The 24226-nt window shown below is 40.9% G+C and overlaps 1 protein-coding gene across 2 annotated transcripts; it reads left to right on the top strand.

Moving 5' to 3' along the window:
* The first annotated feature begins 1446 nt into the window (after positions 1–1446).
* On the top strand, positions 1447–23439 carry LOC109917444 (trypsin inhibitor ClTI-1-like). Of its 2 annotated transcripts, XM_048619746.1 has the most exons (5): positions 1447–1548; positions 4282–4377; positions 20303–20349; positions 20550–20662; positions 23269–23439. In XM_048619746.1, the coding sequence occupies exons 2-5, from the start codon at positions 4311–4313 to the stop codon at positions 23342–23344; spliced, it is 303 nt and encodes a 100-aa protein (XP_048475703.1). In that variant the 5' UTR covers positions 1447–1548; positions 4282–4310; the 3' UTR covers positions 23345–23439. The 2 variants fall into 2 exon arrangements, with proteins under 2 accessions (XP_048475703.1, XP_048475704.1); XM_048619747.1 differs by lacking the exons at positions 1447–1548; positions 4282–4377 and adding an exon at positions 16201–16256.
* The last annotated feature ends 787 nt before the right edge of the window (positions 23440–24226 follow it).

The raw sequence follows: 24226 nt of genomic DNA, 5'->3' as shown, positions 1-24226 counted from the left end.
AGAACTGCAAAAAATCACAGATTACTGCTTACAGTGGAAGATTTACAGTCAGGACTGTAGAGAATATATCTGAAGTTATGGATAAAAAGAAAACATAAGAGGAAATTCAATGTTAATTGTTTCTGATATAACATCTCAGACACCAAATAAAGCTAAAGAATTTTCTGGGTTCACATGCATAGTGAAACATCATTTTCCTACTTCAGTATTGCTGAAGAATTAGCCACATGCACAGAGTCTCCTGTTCACTGTGACCTCAAACAATTTCATTGGCCTCAGTCAATAAGTGTGGAACTGGAGGAACACAGCAGGTCAGGCAGCATCACAGAAGCAGGAGAATCAATGTTTCAGGATCCCGACCTGAAACATTGATTCTCCTGCACCTCTGATGCTGCCTGACCTGCTGTGTTCCTCCAGCTCGACACTGTATTGACTCTGACTCCAGTATCTGCAGTTCTTGCTGTCTTTATTGGCCTCACACTGTTGCCATGTTCTAAAGCCAAAGTACTGGAACTTCCATCGTTCTTTTTTATTCATTCATAGAATGTGGGCTTTACTGGTTGGAGCACCATTTATATTGTTCATTCCTAGTTGCATGTGAGATGGTGGTGATTAGCTACTTTCTTGAATCGCTGCAGTTCATTTGGTGTAGGTACGCTCACAATGCTGCTGGAAAGTGAGTTCCAGTATTTTGACCAGAGGACACTGATGGAACAGTGTTATATTTCCAAATCAGCTTTGGCTTGGAGGAAAACTGCGGGGGGTGGTGTTCCCACATTACTGCTGTCCTTGTCCTTCTAGATGGCAGTGGTCATGGGTTTGGAAGGTGCTATCTAAGATGTCTAGGATGAAATTCTGCAGTGCATCTTGTAGATGGTACAAATAGCTACTGCCAAACATCTGTGGAAGAGAGAGTGCATGTTTAAAAGTGAGGTGCCTCAATTAGTCTGCTTTGTCCTGGATGGTGTCAAAGTTCTTGAGCGTTCTTAGAGCTATATTCATTCAGGTAAATGAGGAGTATTCTATCACACTATATTGTATATTGTAGATAGTGGACAGCCTTTGCAGAGTCGGGAGGTGAATTACTGTGTGTAGGATTCCTAAGCTCTGACTGTTCTTGTAGCCACACTACTTACATGGCTAGTCCAGATCAGTTTCTGATCATTGGTAACCCCAAGATGTTGGTAGTGGTGATGGTAAACCATTAAATGTCAAGGAGCTAAGGTTAGATTCACTCCTGTTGGAAATAGCCATTGCCTAACACTTGTGTGGCACGATCGTCACTTGTCAGCCCAAACTTGGATGGTAACCAGATCTTGTTACATTTGAATGTGGACTGCTTCAGTATTGGAGGAGTCACAAATATTGCTGAACATTGTGCTGTCATTGGCAAACATCCCACTTCTGACCTTATGATGGAGCTAAGGTCATCAATGAAGCAGATGAAGATAGTTAATCCTAGGACACAACCCTGAGGAACTCCAGCAGAGATGTCCTGGAGCTGAGATGACTGATCTCCACCAACACAACCATCTCTCTTTTTGCCAGGTATGACTCCGGCCACTTGAGAAGTTTCCCCAGTGTGAGGAAAATTGGCGTTAGAATAACTGAATCACAGATTCCAAGTTCATTGATCAGCATATGTCTAGGCTCTGACCTCCAGTTTCTCAATGGTGATTCAGAAATCCATTATCCAGAATACCAAGTTGATTCTTGTGTGTGATGTTATTTTTTAAAACTTATGAATACAACTGGACATTAACACTCAATAACAGTTCAGTCACCAGTCCAGCTTGTGATTATTTAAACATTGATTTATTCCACCTTCTCTGTTGAATCATCTCCCACCTCTTTCTGTTGCTGAGAAGGACTTTAGATAGTCACTAATGGGAACAACATAAACTCTGCCGTCCAAAGCTAATTGTTCATGTAGAAAATCAATATGCGAGTAACACTCTGATTACCGAGTCTATGAGATGTTAATCCTGAAGTGAATTTACAAGGTATTAATCTTTGGAGTAATTTTATGAGCTATTAGTCTGGAAGTCAGGTTCCAGGCTGTTAGTCTTGGAGTGAGTTTGAAGTATTGATCAATTTATATGATATGTGATGAGTTTATGAAGTCTTAAAAGTCACCAGAGAACTACTCTCTCATTAGAGAGAAATGCAGGTCTTGGTTTAAGGTGAGGGTCACCATGCCTCAGACAAGTGGAGAGGTTGAGAAGGAGAGCCCTTCATGATAATCTCAGTCGGTGCCAGAATTGAACCCACACTAATGCTGTAACTCTGCATTACCAATCAGTCATCCAGCCAACTGAGCTAACTTTATGAGTTTGCAAGACATTTCTTCTGGAGAGAGTTAATAGATATTAGTGCAGCAGTGAGTTTACAAGGTATTTGGGACTGAGTTTACAAGGTGTTAATTTAGACGTATTAATGAGGTATTAATGAAACATTCAGTTAGTATGGTATTACTTCTCAAATGAGTTAGAAAGGTATTAATTCTTGAGTGAGTTCACAAGATATTAATTCTTGGGTAAGTTTACAAGGTATTAATTTGAGTGAGTTGATGAGATATTAATTCTCGAGTGAGATAGTAAGATATAGATTCTCAAGTGAATTAATGAGATATTTGTTCTTGAGTGGGTTAACAAGATATTAATTCTCGAGTGAATTAACGAGATGTTACCTTGTGATGTCTAAACCTGCATTATAAAGATAAAGCTAAGATAATGCTTTCAAACATGATATTATTTTATTTAAAATTCTATTCATTTAAATATACATTTTTTTAAAGTTTGCTTCAGTCAAAAAAGTTCTTTATTGCATTTTTGGAAAGACAGGTCGGAACATTATCGTGCTTGTGGAATTAACATTCTCCAAAGTGTTTAATTAAGATCTTATTGCCACTCAATCTGAAAAGAAAACAGAAATCATAATTGGGATCCACACTCAGATCATAAGACACTGGAGCACGAGTAGGTCGTGTGGGCCTTTAAATCTGCACCGCCATTCAAAGCGATCATGGCTGATCTAATAATCCTCAACTCCATTTTCCTGCTTTTTCCATAACCCCTGATTCCCTTCCTGATTAAAAACCTGTCTGTCTCAGTCTCTGTGGTAATAAAATTTCCACAGGTTCAATACCCTGTGAGAGAAGAAATTGCTCTTTATCACTGTCTTTAGATCAACGTTGGTGGCATAGTGGACAATGGAGAAGGTTATCTAAGATTACAAAGAGATCTTAATCAATTGGGTCAATGGGCTGAGGAGTGGCAGGTGGAGTTTAATTTGCATAATACAAGATATTGCATTTTGGTAAAACAAACAAGGGCAGGGCTTATAATTAACAGTAGGACCCTGGGTAATGTTGTAGAACAGAGAGACCTAGGGGTTCAGGTATATAATTCTTTGAAATTTGTGTCACAGGAAGACAGGGTGGTGAAGAAGGCATTTAGCAAGCTTGCCTTCATTGCTCAGACCTTTGAGTATAGGATTTGGAACTTCATGTTGAGATTGTACAGGACATTAATGAGGCCTCTTCTGGAGTACCGAGTGTAGCTCTGGTTGCCCTGCTGTAGGAAGGATATTGTTAAATTGGAGAGAGTTCAGAGAAGATTTACCAGGATGTTGCCAGGAATGGAAGGTTTGTGTTATAAAAATAGGCTGGAGAGGCTGGGATTTTTCCACTGGAGCATAGGAGGTTGAGAGGTAACCTTATAGAGATTTATAAAATCATTAGAGATATAGACAGGATGAATAGCAAGGGTCTTTTTCCTCGGGGCATATTTTTAAGGTGAGAGGTGAAGGTTTAAAAAGGACATAAGGGGCAACATTTTTGCACAGAGAGTGGTTTGTGTGTGGAATGAACTGCTAGAGGAAGTGGTAGATGCAGGTATAGTTATGACATTTAGAAGACATTTTTATAAGTCCCCATGAATAGGGAAGGTTTGGAGGGATATGGGCCAAACGCAGGCAGGTGAGATTAGTTTAGTTTAGGAACATGGACTAGTTGGACCAAAGGGTCTGTTTCAATGCTGTATGATTGTATGACTCCATGGTCCTAGACTCTTCCACAAGAGGAAGTATCCTTTCCGCTTCTGTCCTGTTAAGTCCCATAAGAATCTTATAAGTTTCAGTAAGGTCTCCTATATTTTACTAAACTCCAATTAGTGTAAGCACAATTACTCAACCTCTCCTCATAAGAAAATCCTCAATACTCACAATCAACTTAGTGAAACTTCTGTAGACTGCCTCTAATGTCAGTATATCTTTCTTTAGATAAGGGGACAAAAACTAATGTATCACTCATGTTGAAGAAGAGAGGGAGGCAGAAGATGAGGAGCCACAAGCTGGTTATCCTGACCTCGGTCATTGGTAAGATTTTAGGGTCAATATTTAAGGATGAAATTGTGGAGTATTTGGAAGTGCATGCTTAAAAAGGACTGAGTCAGTTGGGCTTCATCAAGGGGGGTCATGCCTGACACATCTGTTATAGTCTTTGATGAGGTAATGAGCAAGTTAGACAAAGGAGAGCCAGTGTACCTGATCTATTATTATGTTCCTAGCCTCATTTTCTAAGGAGCCTATATTTACTTTGGCCTCTCTTTATATATTTAAAGAGGCTCTTACTGTCCATTTCTATTTTACTCGCTAGTTTACCCTCATTTTATTTTCCCCCTTTTTTTGGTCATGTTCTCTTGACTTTTAAAATTTTCTGAATGTTTACCACTTATTTTTGTCACATTTTATGTTTTTGTTTCTTTCAATTTGATACTATCCTCAACTTCCTTGGTTAACTGTGGTTGGTTTATCTCCTTCAAATCTTTCTTCCTCACTGGGATATATCTTTTCTATGAATCATGAACTATTTTCTTAAATTAAGTCACCGTAGTCCCACTGTACCATTGGACTGCTCTCTCATTAGAGAGAGTCAACTGATAGTAGTTTAATGTGAGGGTCACCATGATTCAGGTGAGGGGAGAGGGTGAGAAGGAGAATCCTTCATGGTAACCCTAGCTGGTATAGGAATTGCACCCACACCGTTGGCGTTACTCTGCCTTACAAACCAGACATCCAGCCAACTAAACTAATTTACCCCTCCCCTTCAATATCTGCCGATTTCCCTCAATTGCCTTTTCTCCTAAGTTCTTTGCCCAGTCAACTCCAGCAATTCTGTCCTCACCTCTATATGATTATTATTTAAGTTCAGCACAGTTGTTTCTGACTCAAGTTTCTCACTCTCAAACTGAGTACAAATTTCCACCATGTTATGGTCACTGCTCCTTTAAGGAACCTTTTACACTGAGATCATTATTAAACCTGTCTCATTGTACATTACCAGATCTAAAATAGCCTGATCCCTGTAGGATCCACAACATATTGTTCTAGGAAACTATCCCAAATGCATGAATTCTTCTCATGGCTACCATTTGGTTTTTCCAAATCTATATGAAAATTAAATTCACCATTAATTCCTGTACTGTGCTTTTTCAGATGCCTTAAGTATCTCCTGATTTATTCTCTGTCCCACAGGAAGGCAGTGTATTATCTGATTGGTAATAGATTGGGAAAGGAGGAGATGCAATGAGACCTGGGTGACCTTTTACACCAGTTGCTGGAAGTAAGCATGCAGGTGCAGAAGGCAGTGAAGAAGGCAAGTGTATTGTTGGCCTTCATAGTGAGAGGATTTGAGCACAGGAGCGGGGAATTACGTATTCTTGGTGAGACCACACCTGAAGCATTGTGTGCAGTTTTGGTTTCCTTATCTGAGGAAGAATGTTCTGGTGATGGAGGGAGTGCAACAAAGGTTTACCAGACTGATTCCTTGCATGACAGGACTGACGTTTGAAGACAGACTGGATCAGTTAGGATTCACTTGAGTTTAGAAGGATTAGGGAGAATCTTACAGAAACTTATAAAATTCTAACAGGATAATCACACAGGAAAGATGTTCCTGATGACCGGGGGTCCAGAACTAGGGGGCACAGTTTAATTTATTGGTTAGGCCATTTAGGACTAAAATAAGGAGAAATGTCTTCACCAGAGAGTGGTTATCCTGTGGAATTCTCTGCCACAGGAAGTGGTTGAGGCCAAAATATTGAATGTATTCAAGAAGGAATTAGGTATAGTTCTTAGGGCTAAAGGGATCAAAAGGGGCATGGGAAGAAAGTAGGAACAGGGTACTGGGTTGGAAGATCATCCATGATCATATTGAATGATGGAGCAGGCTTGGAGGGCTGGATGGTCTATTCCTACTCCTATCTTCTACGTTCTGTGTTTCTATGTGTCTACTGATGTTAGAGGGCCTTCTCTCACCAGTGTCTTTTTCCCTTTGTTGTTTCTTAACCTCCGTCATTAAGGAGTCTACATCATTAGATCCAATCTCATTTCATGCTATCAAACTTATTACTCAACTTATTAACAAAGCTACTCCAAGCTTCTCTTCCTTCCCGCAATTCTTGGGTTTTTTTTTAACTACACTAAAAGCAGTTTGATAATGCAGAAAATCATTTTTTCTTGTTAATAGTAAAAACCTGCTGTATATGTTCTTTTAGCATGAATTAGACAGCGAGGTATAATTAGACAATTGGGTGCTTTAATCAAGTTCTCACATTTGTGACAACAGTGGACATAGTAGGACTTGATTTCCAGTGCACTATTGCAGTGAGTTGTGACGAGAAAAAGCACCATCCTTGTAGATAGGGTTCTATTGTCTGTTGTTGAGTAAATTGACTACTTATTTTATAAGGCAAATTGTTCCTGCAGATTTTCAGACAGCCAGCATGGCTCAAGTCAGAAATGTTCAGAATACATACCCTCTAATTTGATGGTCACAGACTTTTCATTTCATTCTCTATTGTGAGATCGAAAGCAAAGGCACTGACCTTATTTCACCACACAGCACACATCGATTTGGAAATGTATTTCCATCGATATCACAAACTGGAATATACTCTCTAGTACAGATAGGGGCATTAGGATAGTCTTCACAATGTGGCTGAAATGGTAAAATTAACACATAGGTATTTTAAATGTGTGGATGTAAAATTCAGTTACATAGTGCAACTTCTGACATGTTGGTATGATTCAATTCTGATGACACACACAGCCCAATCAGCTGCTGAGACCCTGGTTGAAGCCGAATCTCTCCATTTTCCCTGATAAGTCAGTACTTAACCCAGCCTCCGAGTACCTTAATTTCACATCCAAATGATGTGAATTAATGTGTTTGTATTCATCTTTGCTGAGTGGACTCACTTTGACTGATCCTATGATCTCTGCTGAGTCATGACCTCTCCAGTGGCCAAGTGTGAATGGAACCGTTAACCCCAATAACTCTGCCCACCCAATGGCATCAATGTATGAATACGCTCTTGGCCATGTACCCTTTTATGGGTCTGCTGAATTGAATGACATGATCACAACTGCATCCGTTGTGTCACCTCCTGTTTTCACTTGCATCTGCTCATGATCAATCATTTGTCGGACCCTTTGGCCCAAATAAAATTCCAACTGGCCGTTGAACTGATCATTGGTTTGTTAACAAGCTCAATTGTTTAGTAATTTGAATCAGGCCCATTGCCAGGCTTTGCTTGTTACTGATTCACTGGCCACACGGGTGTTTTCCTAGTGGTGAATAGAAATTTGTTGCATAATTGTGTCTTCACTGAGTCACAGCACGTATACACAGAACACAGGTGTTGTGGGGAGATAATAGAAAAATACATAAACAGGGGATTCATAATCTTCTCAGTTCAGGGACTGACTCTGAGCTGGTTGGCCACAGTCAGTGTACTGCGCACATGTGAATAAAGGGTGACTTGGTGATGGGATACAAAAAAGAAAAAAATCAGGCCAGTTACTGGCCTCTGCATTCTACCCACAAGATTCCCAATGGTCAAAACAATGACAGCAAACCAACACAACAGCCAATTAGGTTGATGTCACACTATCGTGCTCACCATCCCCCAGCCATTGTGATGAACATTCTGTCCCTTCTCCTTTACTATTTCCTTCCAAACATATGTGACAACTCAGAGAGCCTTGGCCTACTGATTACCACTTGGTGTATCTTACCTTCTGTTTGATCCTGGTGTTGTGTTTTACAACCTTTCAGTCGGATTTGTCAATTAAATATAAATCAATATGTGTTTTGGGTCAATTTGAGCACAGATGCATCACAGCAAAACCCAGTCCTGTCCTTCCTGGCGTGAATCACTGCTAATCTAAAATTAGATCCCCTCATAGATTTTTCCCCTTCAGGACCAGTGATCCAACGACGAGGAATTGGAGACCTACTAATCTATAACCATCAATATTGGTCTGAGCATTGCCCACTTTAAAACAACAAGGAGAATTTAACATCAACAAAAAGTGTTAAAATTAGACTCTCACGTCATTCTTATCAGCAAGTTGAATTTTGGCCAGATCTGAAACAGGAAACAGAGAACGTATTAAAAGGACACAAACCTACATCAACCACATATTGCACATTTACTGAGCATTTGGAGACACCAATTATTGTAGGTATTCTAATTAGCAAAGCAATTCAATAAATCATCAAGTAACTAAAGATTTGAAAAAGTTTTAAAAATGATATTGGTACCTCAAACTACAACGCTTTAGTATTTTGGCTATTAGATAAGGGTTCAACATGCCCTAATTTAGTTCTCTGAAATAAAATTCTAAGTATCACTGCTCAGATCCAGGACTCCTTTAGGATAACACGTTGTGAATTGGAAAAATAAAATATTGTTCATTGATAATCTAGTGGTTTTCCGTGCTATTTTGGAATTGAGTATTACATCTGAATTGTCCTGTGTGCTGAATAGGTGTGTCTGAGGCATATTTTTCACAATTCCTGATGATGTGTGGTACAGGACACCAGGGATGAAATCTCAATGGATGTGTTGCTATTTACTCCCACTGTCCTTTCCATCAGGAAGCACTTACAAGGTCTAGCATAATCTCTCAGTTCTACTCTGTACAGTTCATGGTCGCTAGTCTATGCTTCTAAAGGATGTAGGATAGTATTTAGCAGATATTTGTCTCCAACTAACCACAAAATATGCAAAGGTAACAACATAGCTCACCGACAGTAGCAAGAACCACAATCATGGTGACGAGAAACACTCTGCCCATCTTCATTGTGAAGCTGCTAGACATGAGTCAGATGGTTGAATGTGTTTAGACAGTTTCATCTGCCCAGTGTTCCTGTTTGTAACATCACAAGTCGTCATATTCTGAAAATAAGTTGTAATAATATAATAAAGAATTACCTTTGAAAGAATTATTTGAAGATTGAGCATTATGTTACTTATGTAAATGTAACACTCATACAGCCAGCAATGAAGGAGCCCATGAGTCTCACCAGTTTAAAAGTCACACGTTGGAAGTAAAACAGTTGAGTAAGAGACCTAACCTGTAACCCACAATAGCTTCTAAGGATTTGCTGCATGGTATCATCATCATTTCCAAGTTCCCTTCCAGGCCACACAACAGCTAAACTTCAGAATATATCATTGTATCCTCCTTATTACTGGGTCACAGCCCTGACTGATTGCAGTAATCCAAAAGAGCCACCACCACCTTCTTAACGGGCAACTCAGGATGATCTATGGCGCTGTGGCCCAAAAAGGAATGATTTTAAAAATACAGTATTGGCACTAACCGTCTGCCTCTCTATAATTTATGCAAACAATGGAATGGAGGGGACAATACTGCAATAGACTTGGACAGGGGAGGTGGGACGCTCTTTGAACGGTTGATGTGGACGCGATCAGCCAAATGGCCTGCTTCCACACTGTAGGGATTCCATGATTTTATGAATTCCAGGTGTGAGATGAACTTTGTGAAATTTAATACATTTACTTTTGGAGAGGATTCCTCTTAAATTTATCAATGATTAACACTTTGAAAGTAGGGCAAAAGTCACTACCTTAATCAGACCAATATGATAAAGATTGAAGTGAGACAGCTACAGTATGCTCCCATCTCAGATGAACAGGGCAGAAGAACCTCAAAACATTCTGTTGTTAGAGTAACAGAACAAGAAAAGCTGAGAGATGCTGGGCAATGGAGTCTTGCATCATAGAGTTTGTGGACAGAGGAACAGTGTGATGATGTAACAGAGTGGAAATGGGGGAGGGGTTTGATATTTTAGTCTGGGTTCTTCTGCTCTTCATTCTGATTCAGGTGAGACTTCTTAGCAACTGTTAACCTTTGCTAATTGTTACAATGGCACTTGATGGTAAGGCTACAAAGCAGCAAGTATCACTTTGTGCACCATCCAATTTCTTACCAAAATACCAACACATGACTACTGAGACAGAGAATGCTGGAAAAGCTCAGCAAGTTTGGCAGTATGTGTAAAGTGAGAAACAAAGTTGACAGGGTGGATGCTGAGAGGATGTTATTTCTATGGGATAAGATGGAGATGAAGAGGATTTGTTTCTCTCAGAGGTTGTGAATCTTTGAAACTCTCATCTCCAGCAAACAGTGGAGATGAGGTCATTGAGCATTTCCAAAGCAGAAGTTGATACTTGTTTAAGGTTATCAGCATGGTCTTCACTTCTTCAATGTAGGTGCTTCCTCACTGGCATTGCCAATCATACAAACAAGCTCCACCACCAGATGAGGAGAAGAATCTTCTTATTCTGAGCTGGAAAAGTATCAGAGGATTCTTGATAAACTGCCTCAAGAACTGGAGAGTTGGGAACAACTTCTGTAAAGGACAAAGCAAGGCCTGCTAGTCCCAGATTCTCAAGGTCACTCCCTGGCCAGAAATCTCCAAAGCAGAAAAATGCTCATCATCTAAAGGCAGCAGTAAAATGGGATCATAAAGCTGATTAAACTCTGAAAAGCTGAGAGAGTTCCTTAGATAACATCCAGTCTTCTTGACATGGAGCTTCAGTAGGTGGAGAAATTGGTGGAAAATCTTCACAAAATGTAATTTAGTCATCACCTTGGCTTGTAATGTCTTCACGCTGGCAGGAATATCTAGTAGCCTGTATAAAAGAGCTAGCTCAAAAGGGAATGGTGTTGTGGTATTGTTGCTGGACTATCAATCCAGAGATGCAGGTCACATTCTGGGGATCAGGAGTTGAATCCCACCATGGCAGTGGGTGGAATTTGAATTCAATAAAAAGAAACCCTGGAATTAAAAATCTAATGATGATATTATCGTTAAGAGTAACCACCACACAGTCCTGTGGAAACAAAATCCTGCCTTACATTGGGAATTACCTTCGTGGTATGTGTGCCACTGTTACCATACTAAATGGGATAGACTCAAGTCTGGGCATCAATGAGGCACTGTGCCATCAGCAGCAACAATTGTAATTAAATACAACCTGCAAACTCATGGCCCAGCATTCCCCGCCCAACAATTATCATCAAGCCAGAGGATCAACCAGGTTCAGTGAAGAGGACAGGAGGGTGTGCCAGGAACAGCACTGGGCACACCTAAAAATTAGCCATCAACACAGGAATAGTTGCATGCCAAACATCAAAAGAGGCAAGTGATAAAGCTAGACAATTTCATAACCAATGCATCAGATCTAAGCTTTGTAGTCCTGCCACATCCGGTCAGGAATGCATGGTCGCTCAGAGTTTAGCGCTGTTGCATCCAGATCTGTTTCTCTCTCTACAGATACTGCCAAACCTGCTGAGCTTCTCCACAATTCTCTGTTTTTGCCTCAGTAGTTATGTGTTAGAATTTTCTGAAAAGAAATTGGATGGTATACAAAGTGGCGCTTACCACTTTGTAGCCTTACCATCAAGTGGCCATGTAACAATTAACATGGTTTAACAGTTGCTAAGAAAGGACCTGGGTTTTATTCCACCCTCGTGTGACGGTGTGGAGTTTGCACATTCTTTGTGTCTGCGTGAGTTTCCTCCCACAGACCAAAGATGTGCGGGTTAGGATGGATTGGCCATGCTAAATTGCCCATAGTGTCCAGAATGTGCAGGCTAGGTGGGTCAGCCAAGGGAAATACAAGGTTATAGAGATGGAGTAGAGAAGTGGGTCTATAGGTGGGATGTTCTTCAGAGGGTCGGTGACGACTCAACGGGCCAAATGGCCTCCTTCCACACTGCAGGGATTCAATGATTCTATGAACTCACTGGAAGAGGAGGCTCCATAAAAAAGCCCCAACATTAAAATTCTGGATCTGAGATAACAAGGTGTAGAGCTGGATGAACACAGCATCAGCATTCAGAAGAAGGGTCAAGCCCGAAATGTCAGCCTTCCTGCTCCTGCTCCTCTGATGCTGCTTGGCCTGCTGTGTTCATCCAGCTCTACATCTTGTTATCTCAGGTTCTCCAGCATCGGCAGTTCCCACTATCTCAAAGGTCTGGATCTCCCTTTCCAGTACTGTGACTGTCCCTACACCAATGGACTGCAGTGGTTCCAGAAGGCAGCTCACCAAGACCTTGTCAAGGGCAATTAGGGATAGGCAATAAATGCTGGCCTTGCCAGACATGCCCACATCTCATGAATGAACATTACAAAAAGCTTTGCCTTAAGGCCAGGCAGTAAAGGAATATTTTGGTGTGATGGACACAGATGACACCGATTCATTGTATCTGTTTTCTTCTGTCCCTCAGACCTGACAGTCAAATATTGGTGGGCAGATTTTTCAATTGATCAACCTCATAAAAATTAACATAAACTCTATTGGCTAGGATTGCTTGTTTTATTGCTATCACATTGCAAAATACAGTGAAAAGTATTATTTTGTGTGCTATACCAGGCAGTTCGTACCATACAAAGTGCATCAGGGTAGCAGAACAGAGTGCAGAACACAGTGTTACAGTCACAGAGAAGGTGCAGAGAGAGAAATCAGAATGAACATTTGAGAGGTCCGTTCAAAAGCATGATAACAGCAGGGAAGAAGCTGTTCTTGAATCTACTCTTGTGTATATTTAGACCTTTATAACTTCTGCAGTACTGATCTGTTACATCAGACATCCATTTTATTTAGTGCCCACCAGCTTCATGCTTGCTTCTATACAGCCTTGAGAAGCCTTGTGTATATTGGTTTCTGCTGGGATGCCTTGGGGACTTTCATTGTCTCCAATCCAACCTGCTGTATCAGTCTAAACTACTGCTACCGTGCTACCATTCAAACTTCAGCAGAAGGTAGGCCAAATCTTGATGAACAATGATTCGGTTTATTACATATTATTCAGTAGCTAGTTATATTACATATTTGTCTCATAACAAAACTTTCAGGCTAAACTTAGTACTAGAACGTAGAATATCCTTTATTGTCACGTGTTCAGTGTAAAAAGCAATAAAAAGTGTGTACCATCAACATACATAGGTGCCATTCACATTAACTTAGAAGAAAATTTCAAAAATCCCTTAAAGGGTGTCCAACTTTTCCTTCTCCAATACTGCAGCATGCCGCCGCCAGAGCCCCACTCCGGGCTTCCCAGCCCATGCCATGTCCCCGAGAGTGTCCCACTCTGGGCTTCCCAGCCCACGCCATGTCCTTGAGAGTGTCCAACTCCGGGCTTCCCAGCCCACGCCATACTTTCACCAGGGGTCCACTCCATGCAGAAGTGAGAGTCCTGCTCCAGATTTCACAAGCCATCTGACTGACTCTGTAGCCACGCTGCCCCTGGAGATGCCACTGGGCACTGCCGGCCCGGAGCACATCGAAGCTGCCTCCTGCCAAAGAATTCTCTTTATCAGGTAAGTTTGAGAAAAAAGAAGCAGAAGAAGGGAAAAGAAAAGGACAAGCCTGGGCGCAGGAGCCTGTATGCTGCCTAGTCCACCGCCACCATCTTGGTGGTAATTTAGTGGCTACTACTAGTTTTAAAACATGTTAATGCAAAGAACAATCATTGAACAATCATCTTCTGGTGAACACAACCACAAGTCATAGGACAAAAGGAACTCTGGTTAGCTCCTCCCCAGCAACACTTGTTTGTGTCTTGTTATATGGAGCTTACCTTGTGATGTTAGTTAACCCTTCAAGGCACTAATTGCCATCGACAACAAAAAGCAGCTCCAATCAGTCAGTTACATTCTGAATACATTTACAGTGCTCAGTCAGACAATGGGTTCCATAAGCTATTCCTTTGACAACTTTCCTCAGTAGGTCTTGCCCTTATGATTTTCAGGTGCCTAAATGTCACAACTATTCTTGGGTCAACAAACAAGACTGTTCCCTGAGCACAGTGTACCAGCTGTAGTTGATACTGAGCCAACAGGACCATGCAGAGAGTGCTACAGGCTTTGGCCGATTGTGGATAAATAGGACTTGTTAGACAGAAAATTGGGAAGTGAAACAAACGAGATATCTCAAATGGGATGAGACTAATAGAAGTGTAATGAGACAAATATGACTTATAGCCAGTAAGTGATCTACTATACAGTTGGCCAAATGTTACCCTTCACTGGATTCAACAGGAAAGAATATCACGTGTTGCGGTCAGTGTCAACATCCTGGCAGTTACTGTTGATCAGAAACTGAGCTGGACCATCCATGTAAATATAGTGACTACAAGAGCAGGTCAGAGAATAGCAATCTTGCAGTGAGTAACTCACCTCCTGACTCCCCAAAATCTGTCCACCGTGTACAAGGCACAAGTCAGGAGTGTGATGGAATACTCCCCACTTGTCTGGATGAATACACCTCCAGCAACACTCGAGAAGCTTGACACAATCCAGGACAAAGCAGCCCACTTGATTGGCACCACATCCACAAACATTCATTCCCTCCACCAGTGATGAGCAGTAGCAGCAAGTGTGTACTATCTACAAGATGCACTGCAGAAATTCACCAAAACTCCTTAGAAAGCACCTTCCAAACCCATGACCACTGCCATCTAGAATCACAAGGACAGCAGATTTTGGTAACACCACCACTTGCAAGCTCCCCACCACGCCACTTACCACTCCGACTTGGAAATATATTACTATTCCTTCAGTGTCACTGGGTCAAAATGCTGGAAATCCCTGTCTTACAGCATTGTGAGTCTACCTACAGCTTTGGATTGCAGCAGTTCAAGAAGACAGCTCAATACTATCTTCTCCAATGCTTCTTGCGATATGCATTAAATGCCAACCCAGTAAGTGGCATCCACATCTTGTGAGTAAATAAAAGAAATGACCCTCAGCTCATTGTAATTTTCAATGAATTTATTGAATTTCATTTCCAGTCAATTTTTGTTGATTGGAATCACCAAGAGGTGGAAGTTAACTGTAGAAACTTACTTCCTTGGGACACAATCCTGAACTGCTAACTCTTATCTACCCTATCTCCCTCTGACAACAGTTGCTGCCTGGCTTTCTGAGCATTTCCAGTTTTAACCACTTTGAAATCAGATTTCTAGTATCTGCCAGAGATGTCATTTGGGGTTATGAAGGGTAGAGTCTTATTTGCCAAAAAAGAAATGAAACGTGTGAGGGGTGTGTTTAACAGTGGACATATATGCCACACAGGTGTGCATAGCATGTGAGTGTGTTTATCAAACAAAGGTTATTCTTCCTTGCATATATGCCCCAGCTCCAAAAGCTGGTATAGCTCACCTGCAATCACTTCTACAGCCCACTCTTCGTTTAGGGTTGAAATAACTGCACAAAGGCCAATATCCCATCACCAAGTCTCATTTTATTTACAGTACACAGGCTATGGTCAACCAGCTCGCAGTTGATTCCTGAACTGAGGAGATTCTAAATCCCCTGGTTATATTGGTCAGCGAGGGCTTCCTGATTGGTCCACGTTAACAACCCCAATCAAGGATCTCATAATCAACAAGATACAGTTGGTTCCAGTGACTACAAGTGCTTTCACCACTCTCTGGTGCATTTAACTCAGAAAAGCATTTGCCCCAGTATTCTGCCTTCCCCTTAAGTCAGAATACACCCCAGTGAATGTATCTGATCCATTGTAGAAATGTTATCATTAGCACAGATAGGCTTGCTTAATTCAAATCCAGGTGCTGGAGATACATCAAGTGCTTTAACATTCCTCAAATACTGGAAATGCAGCCAAATACCTGCTTGATTCATTTTCATTTTATTATAGTTGCAAAGAATTATTTGAGAAAAATAAATGGTTTGCAAAGTTTTTCACTATGCTGGTGTCAGATTCACGTGATTTCTGAGCTGTGACCAGTGGACAGGATGTGTAGCCATATAAATACCCTTATCAACAAACTTTCTCACTCACATCCCCGAAATTTCAGAATGATAAACAATGCGTGTGCAATTATTGCTGTCGTGCTGCTTGCAGTTACTGGTGAGGGATTTTAAGTCTGTATGTTAAGCGTTGGAAACTCAGTGAAGGGTTTCTTAAATCTGACTATATTTATTGCATTAATACTTTTGTGTAATAAAGGGATTACTCTTAGTGGAAATATTTTAAAATTAATTGCAAACTATCTGTGGTTGAAATTACATTTTGTGTTGTAATTTGAAGAACAGTTTAGTGTACTGTATAATTATTGGGGTTCTTCATTGCCTGTGAATCACTTAGAAAGTTGTAAGGATGTAAGAGATGCTATATAAATACAAACATTTCATATGTTTTATTAAGCAAGATTTCTGCACCAACCATCTCGAGTTTTCTGGTATTACTGATTGGGTGAGCAATGTGAACAGGACTTTAGGCTTGTGATGAAACTTAATGTCAGGCACAGGGCACTGTTTCACTGAGATGCATGCAGCACGGTGTAGAATGAGCGTGTACAGATGTTGTAGGAGTCAGTGCACTGTTTGTGTGTCTTTTTTAAAAAGAATTGTTTTAATGAGATGGTTGTCTGATTTGTAGGCTGCACGAAGAAGCACCTATCTCCCCAGCCCCTCACTTCACTCCGGAAAGCTGCAGCGTAGACAGCCAGCATAAGGTGATCACGCTACCTTTGATGGCAGGGGAACATTGCAGAGAGGTTTAGACCAGGTTTAATTTGTCACTGCTGAGGGAGCACCGCACTGTCGGAGGGTCAGTGCTGCGGGAGCGCCACAATGTTGGAGGGACAGTGCTAACGGAGTGCCGCACTGTCAGAGGGTCAATGCTAAGGGAGTGGCGCACTGCCAGAGAGTCAGTGCTGATGGAGTTCTGCACTATTGGCGGCTAAGTGCTGAGGGAGCAACGCCCTGTCAGAGGGTCATTGCTGAGGGAGCAACACACTGTCAGAGGGTCATTGCTGAGGGAGTGCTGCACTAACGGAGGGTCAGTGCTGAGGGAGGACTGCAATGACAGAGGGTTAGTACTGAGGGAGGGCTGCATCGTTGGAAGGTCAGTGCTGAGGGAGTGCTGTAGTGATGGAGGGTCAGTACCGAGAGAGTGCCGAAGTGTTGAATGGTCAGCTCTGGGGGAGCATTGCGTTGTTGGAGAGTCAGTACTCAAGGAGTGCTGCACTGTCAGAGTGTCAGTGTGGAGGGAGAACTGTACTTTCAGTCATGTCATCTTTCAGGAAGGACATTATTGATATATATGAGTGCAACAAATGTTCACCAAACTTGTTCTTGTGACAGCGGGACTGACCTATGAAGAGAGGGTGTGAAAACTGGACCTGTAATCTTTAGTGTTTCAAAGAATGAAAGGTGATCTCATTAAAATTTACAAATTACTTAAAGGGATAGACAGAATAGATACAGGTAAGATGTTTTCTCTGACTGAGGAATCTAGAACAAGTGCACCCGATTTAAAAATAAGGTAGATGTTGCTTAACTCTGAGATTTGTGGAAATATTTTTACTCAGAGGGTTGTAAACCTTTGGAATACCATGGGTCCTCTAAAATCTCGATCTTTGAATATGTTTAAGGTAGAGATTGATAGGTTTCCGATTACCAGTGACATACAAGGTTATAGGGATGAGGTTGGTCAAAAAGAAGATGGGAAGCATATGTAAGGTTTAGAAAATTGAAATCAGACAAGGTCCTTGAAGAATATAAAGGAAGCAGGAAAGAGCTTAAATGAGGAATTCAGAGGGCTAAAAGGAGCTATGAAATGTCATTGACAAGTAGGAAGAAGTAAAATCCCAAGGCATTCTATGCATATATTAGGAGCAAGATGGTAGCTAGGGAAAGGGTAGGTTCACTCAAGGACAAAGGAGAGAATTTACGCTTGGAGCCAGAGGAAGTGGGTGAGACCCTTAATGAGTCTCAGGAGGGGTAAGTTGACATTCTAGAGTATGTCAATATTAAGAAGAAGGAGGTGCTGGGTGTCTTGAAAAATGTTAAGGGAGATAAGACCCCAGAGCCTGATCCTCTGTCCAGGATACTGAATGAGGTAAGGGAGGAGATTGCAGACAACAGAAACCTTTGAATCCTCTTTTGCCACAGGTGAGGTCCAGGAAGATTGGAGAATAGTCAATTGTTGTTCCTTTGTTTAAGAAGACCAACAGGGATAATCAAGGAAATTATAGGCTGGTGAGCCTTGCATCAGTGGTAGGGAAATTATTGGAGAAGATTCTTAGGGACAGGATTTATTTGCATTTGGAAAATAATGGATTTACTAGGGACAGTCAGCATGGCTTTGCGTGGGGCGGTTCTTGAGGAATGATGAAGATGATTGATGAAGATAGGGCAGTGGATGTTGTCTACATGGACTTTTTACTAAAGCATTTGACAATTTCCATCATGGTAGGCTGGTCCAGAAGATTAAGTCACATGAGATCCATGGTGGATTGGTAAGTTCAATTAAAAAATCGGTTTGATCATAGAAGACAGTTGTGGAAGTGTGTATTTCTGACTGGAGGTCTGTGACCATTGGTGTTTCTGCAAGGATCCTTGCTGGGACCTCTGTCCTTTGTAATATATGTAAATGATTTGTATGAAAATATAGGTGATATGATTAGTAGGTTGTAGATGACACGAAAATCAGTGTATTGTTGATTGTGAAGAACGTTGTCAAAGATTACAGCAGGTCACAGACCAATTGGAAAATTGGGCAGAAAAATGGCAGATGAAGTCTTGTCCTGACAAACATGAAGTGATGTATTTTGGGAGGTCAAATGCAAGAGGAAAGTATACAGTAAATGGCAAGACCCTGGGGAGCATTGATATCCAGAGGGATCTTGGAATGAAAGTCTGTAATTTCCTGAAAGTGGCAACACAAGTGAATAAGGTGGTAAAGAAGTTTTATTGTGTGTTTGTTTTCAGTGGTTGGGGCGCTGAGTATAAAAGTTGGCAAGTTATGTTGTAGCTGTACAAAACTTTAATTAGGCCACGTTGCTTTTTGTCACACTATAGGAAGGATGTGGAAGTTTTGGAGAGGGTGCAAAGGAGGTTTACTAGGACTTTGCCTGTATTGGAATGTATTATCTGTAAGGAGAGGCTGGACAAGCGTGGATTGTTTTCGCTAGAACGTTGGAGGCATAGAGGTGACCTGATAGAAGGATGTAAAATTATAAGAAGCATGGATAGGATGGAAATGTCAAATACATAGGTTTAATGTGAGGGGTAAAGTTAAAGGAAATGTGTGAGACAAGTCTTTTACACAAAGGTTGGAAGTGCCTGGAACATGTTTCCAAGGGAGGTGGTAGAAGCAGATGTGATAGCAACGTATAACAGACACTTAGACAGACACATGAACAGGCAGGGAATAGAGGGATACAGATTAGTTTAGAATGGCACCACGATCAGCACAGGCATGGTAAGCTGAAAGGCCTGTTTCTGTGCTGTACTGTTCAATGTTGTAAAAGGCATTGGGTTGTTCAGTCAGCTTTGATGTTATTGAATAATGGGCAGGCTTGATTAGCTGAATGGCCTACTGTTCCTTTGTCCCTGATAGATTAATTTATGAGATCTTGTTCCTTGCAAATTGACTACTGTATTTCTTGAGTTACAAGAGCTGCAGGTTAAACAAAAAATTGTTCTGCTGTATGGGAGGTCCTCAGTACATTACTGTACAGAGTTTGTATCTCTGTTAACAGACTTGTGCCAAACTGTTCTCCTATGTGTAGAATGATACAATAGCACAAACTTGTAAAACTGCATGCTTATTTTAGTTAAGATAAAGTTATTCTTATCTAAAAATGTCGAGTTAGTGATAATGCTGTAGCCACAAGTTTTATTCAAAAACAATGGGAAGTCTTCATTTTTATTACAGAAATTGTAATTCCCTTTCAAAATAGGATCTGTAACAATTAGATAATTTACCAGAGAGAAGAGATTAAGAGATATTGAAGGGAACATCTAGCTAATTTGTCAATGATTTTGTTCATTTAAATAGTTAGTATGTGTTTAGTCAGAAGTCCTCTGGCCAGCTCAGTTGGCAGCTGACAATAAGTGGTCTGTATATCTGTATCTTTTGTAACAGTCTCCGTTTTTCTATTGCAGACCTGGCAACAGCTCAAGTTTACACGTCGTCTGCTTCTTATGAGGAGGTGAGGTCCTGGGTCTAATTTTACCTGGAGTTCTCAGTAATAGTATCAATAATGCTTGTTGCCTGTAGCAGTGCAGACTTTGATTAGTTTTCTCCATTCAACTCCTATCATTATTCCATAACTCTGGTGAGATCCTATGCTCTTAGTTAATTTCATTTCTTGTCAATAATGAATGAATCTGTTAATCTCATCTCTCGCAGCCTGACTGCCAAGATTTCCCTGATATCCCAGTCTGCCCCATGTTCACAAAGCGAGTCTGTGGAACAGATGGCATGACCTACATAAACCGTTGTAATTTATGCCTTTATAATTGGTGAGTGATTTTAAAACTCCGGGACAAGGTGATACCCTATCTCAAGTGAAAATCTCTGTTAATAATAAAAAGGAAATGAGACGTCCAAATGGAAGAACTTGGCTTTAGGTAGAGCCCTGATTAATTTACTATCCTGATTATTACAATTATGGAAGTTCAGAACTGAAAATGACATTTCAAAATGATGTTTTCTGTAGCTTTGCAACATCCCATAATAGCACCACATATGAAATATACTGTGGATGTGATGAATCAAGCATGTGGGAGCAGAGATCATGATGAAGTTTAATCACAACGCAGAGCCTGTCTGGCATTTCTGATTTGTGTAGGTGCTGGAATTAGATCTGATTGGTATTTACATATGCATGGTATACAGAGGCTGCTAGTCATTCAAGATATGCAGCTGTCCTCATACAAGCTGATCTTGGGAGCAAGAGGTCAAGTGTGCAGAGTAAGCATGGTAAGAGCAGGCTTGGATTTTCTGTATTTCTTTGGAAAAACAAGATACCTCTTTGGAAAAGGGAGTTACCTCTTTAGATATACCTTTGGGGTGTATTTTGGGCAGGTAAGGTACCTTTTGAAATGGTTAAAAGTAGACATGAATGTGCAAAATTTCATTAAATGTCCATCTCTTTGGAAATGCCAAATCAAGAGCCACTGTCAAGAGACCTGTCATTAGTAACTAGAGGACATGTCATGTTTGACAGATAGTCTTGTCATTTGTGAAAAATAGATGGGAAGGCGAGTAGTGAGGATAATCTACATAGTCTGCACAAGGATATAGACAGGTTAAAGCCAGTGGGGAAATACTTGGCAGATGGATTGTGATTTGGGAAAGTGTGAGATTATGCACTTTGGCAGGAAGAATAGGAGAGCTGAATATGATTTAAAATGGAGAAAGACTGTGGAATGTTACAGCACAGAAGGATTTGGCAGTCCTTGTGTATAACTCACAAACTGCCATTGTTCAGGTCAGCTGGGAACTGGGAAGGCAAATGAACTGTGTGCCTTTATTTCAAAGGGAACAGAATATAAAGGTAGGGAGTTCTTGCTAATATTATACAAGGCTCTACTTAGACAACACTGTGAATAATTTTGGTCCCCTTATCAAATGAAGGTATTTATGGCATTGGAGGCAGTTCAGAAAGGGTTCGCTAGGTTGATCCCAAGAATGGAGGGATTGTCTTGTGAGGAGAGGTTGAGTAGGTTGGGCCTGTACTCATTGAATTTTAGAAGAATGAGAAGAGAGTTTATTGAAATATACAAGATTCTTAGGGGACTTGATAGGGTAGATGTGGGGAAGTTGTTTCCCCTTTTTGGACAGACTACAACCAGAAGAAATAATCTCCTATCGGGATGTGTCACAGCGTGGTATGGCAACTGCTCTTCATCAGAAAAGGGTTAGGTCTAGGCCCGAAACGTCAGCCTTTCTGCTCCTATGATGCTGCTTGGCCTGCTGTGTTCATCCAGCCCTGCACCTTGTTGTCTCGGATTCTCCAGCATCTGCAGCTCCTACTATCTCTGAGATAGATTTTTAATCAGTAAGAGAATCAAGGATTAGGAGGGAAAAAGCAGAACAGTGGAGTTGAAGATTATTACTTCAGGCATGTTTTCAGTGAATGGCAGAGCAGACTCAATCAGCTGAATGAACTACCTCTGTTCCTATGTACCTGTCTTATGATCAAGAGGATCTGTGAAAGAGATCTGTCAAAAGTATCATGAGGATCTGCTTCAAGGGGAGCTGACAAGTTGTGAAGGCATATCAAACTCCTCCTCAGTATTCTTTGAAAATGTCTCGAGTAATTATTTTAAAAAATTATTACGTGAAACTTCACTTTGTCTATTGACATTACTGCTGCATGATTTTATTTATAATCATCCATTATCACAGTGGGTGCCTTCCAGTTCACAGTTACAAATGGTAATTATATTATTTTGTATCACGACTTCTGCCCGTGTTGAATGCAGGATGAGACGGATGGTATCAAGCTTCTTGAGTGTTTTTGGAGCTGCATCCATTCAAGCAAGTGGGGAGTATTCCATCACACCCCTGAGTTGTGTCTTGTATTTGGTGGACAGGTTTTGGGGAGTCAGGAGGTGCGTTATTCACTGCAGGACTCCTAGCCTCTGACCTGGTCTTGCATTTATATGGCTGGTCCATCCAAGTTTCTGATCAATGGTAACTCCCGGGATGTTGATAGATGGGGAATTCAGCAATTGTAATGCTAATGAAAGTTAAGGGATGTTTTTAGATTTCTGTCTTGTTGGAGATGGCCATTGTCTGGCACTTGTGTGACACAAATTGCCACTGGGTCTATGCTCTCCCCAGGACCCATTTCACCTCCCTGGCCTGAACCTTAGATAGCTCAGGGAGACATTGTCAAAGGTTGCTGCCATCAATCAGAGAATCATTCTCATAGCTTTCTCCCTTACTGTCAAAGTGATTGTCTAATGCTGTGCATTAGTATGCTTGTTACCAAAATCACCTGATTTATATTCCCATTCCTTTATATCTGAGTTTTACACCAGGCTGAAAAATTAACAATCTACCTCAATGTATCTCTTCGTGCCTGGTGGATAGTAACTTCCTTGGGTTTTTATTTCAGGTTGAATAATGCAAATGTTAAGATCAGTCACAATGGATTTTGTACAAAGACACGACCAGAAGAGGAAGAATACTGACTGAGGTGGAAAAAGTTCTAGTGTTGAACTGAAGTCTTTCTTCGAAAGTCTTCATTTGATTGGTTGGATTAAGAATAAACTTAAATAAATATGAATTGTGTGTATTGCCAGTTAATTTTCCAGCCTTTTAGTGCTGGCCTCACGAGATAACACAGTATTTGTTTGTTTATTGCTTCTTAAGCTGCATTTGATGTAGGATTTACAAGTTTAATCAAGCGGAGGGTTTGAGCTATAGAGAGAGGCTGAATAAGCTGCGGCTGTTTTCCCTGGAACATCAGAGGCTGAGGGGTGACCTTATAGACATTTATAAAATCATGAGGGGCATGGATAGGGTGAATAGCCAAGGTCTTTTCCCTGGGGTCGGGGGAGTCTAAAACTAGAGGAGTATAGGTTTAAAGTGAGAGGGGAAAGATTTAAAAGGCACCTAAGGGGCAACTTTTTCATGCAGAGGGTGGTGTGTGCTGCCAGAGGAAATGGTAAAGGTTGGTACAGTTACAACATTTAAAAGGCATCTGAATGCATATGTGATTAGTAAGGGTTTAGAGGGATGTGGGCCAAATGCTGACAAATGGGACTAGATTAATTTAGGATATTGGGTTGGCATGGACAAGTTGGACCAAAGGGTCTGTTTCTGTGCTGTATATCTCTGTGACTCTATTTAATCGTTCAAAGCTCTGACCTTATACTTGGCATTGACAAAGAAATCACATTATTTAAACTTGACATTTCCTTCAGTCCATCTGTTCCCTGACCTGCATGAAGTCCCAATTATTCATTCCCCTGTCCTCACTGATGTGGTTTGACTTTCAGAACCTAATGCACCCAGTTCAGATTTTTAATTCTCATGTTTAAATCTACCCCAAGACAGTCCCTTATTGAAGT

Source organism: Rhincodon typus, chromosome 43 (genome assembly GCF_021869965.1).
Source record: "Rhincodon typus isolate 14 chromosome 43, sRhiTyp1.1, whole genome shotgun sequence".
In the NCBI taxonomy this organism is placed as follows: domain Eukaryota; kingdom Metazoa; phylum Chordata; class Chondrichthyes; order Orectolobiformes; family Rhincodontidae; genus Rhincodon; species Rhincodon typus.
Note: the sequence above shows the minus strand (reverse complement) of the source record. Positions and strands in the feature narration are given on the sequence as shown.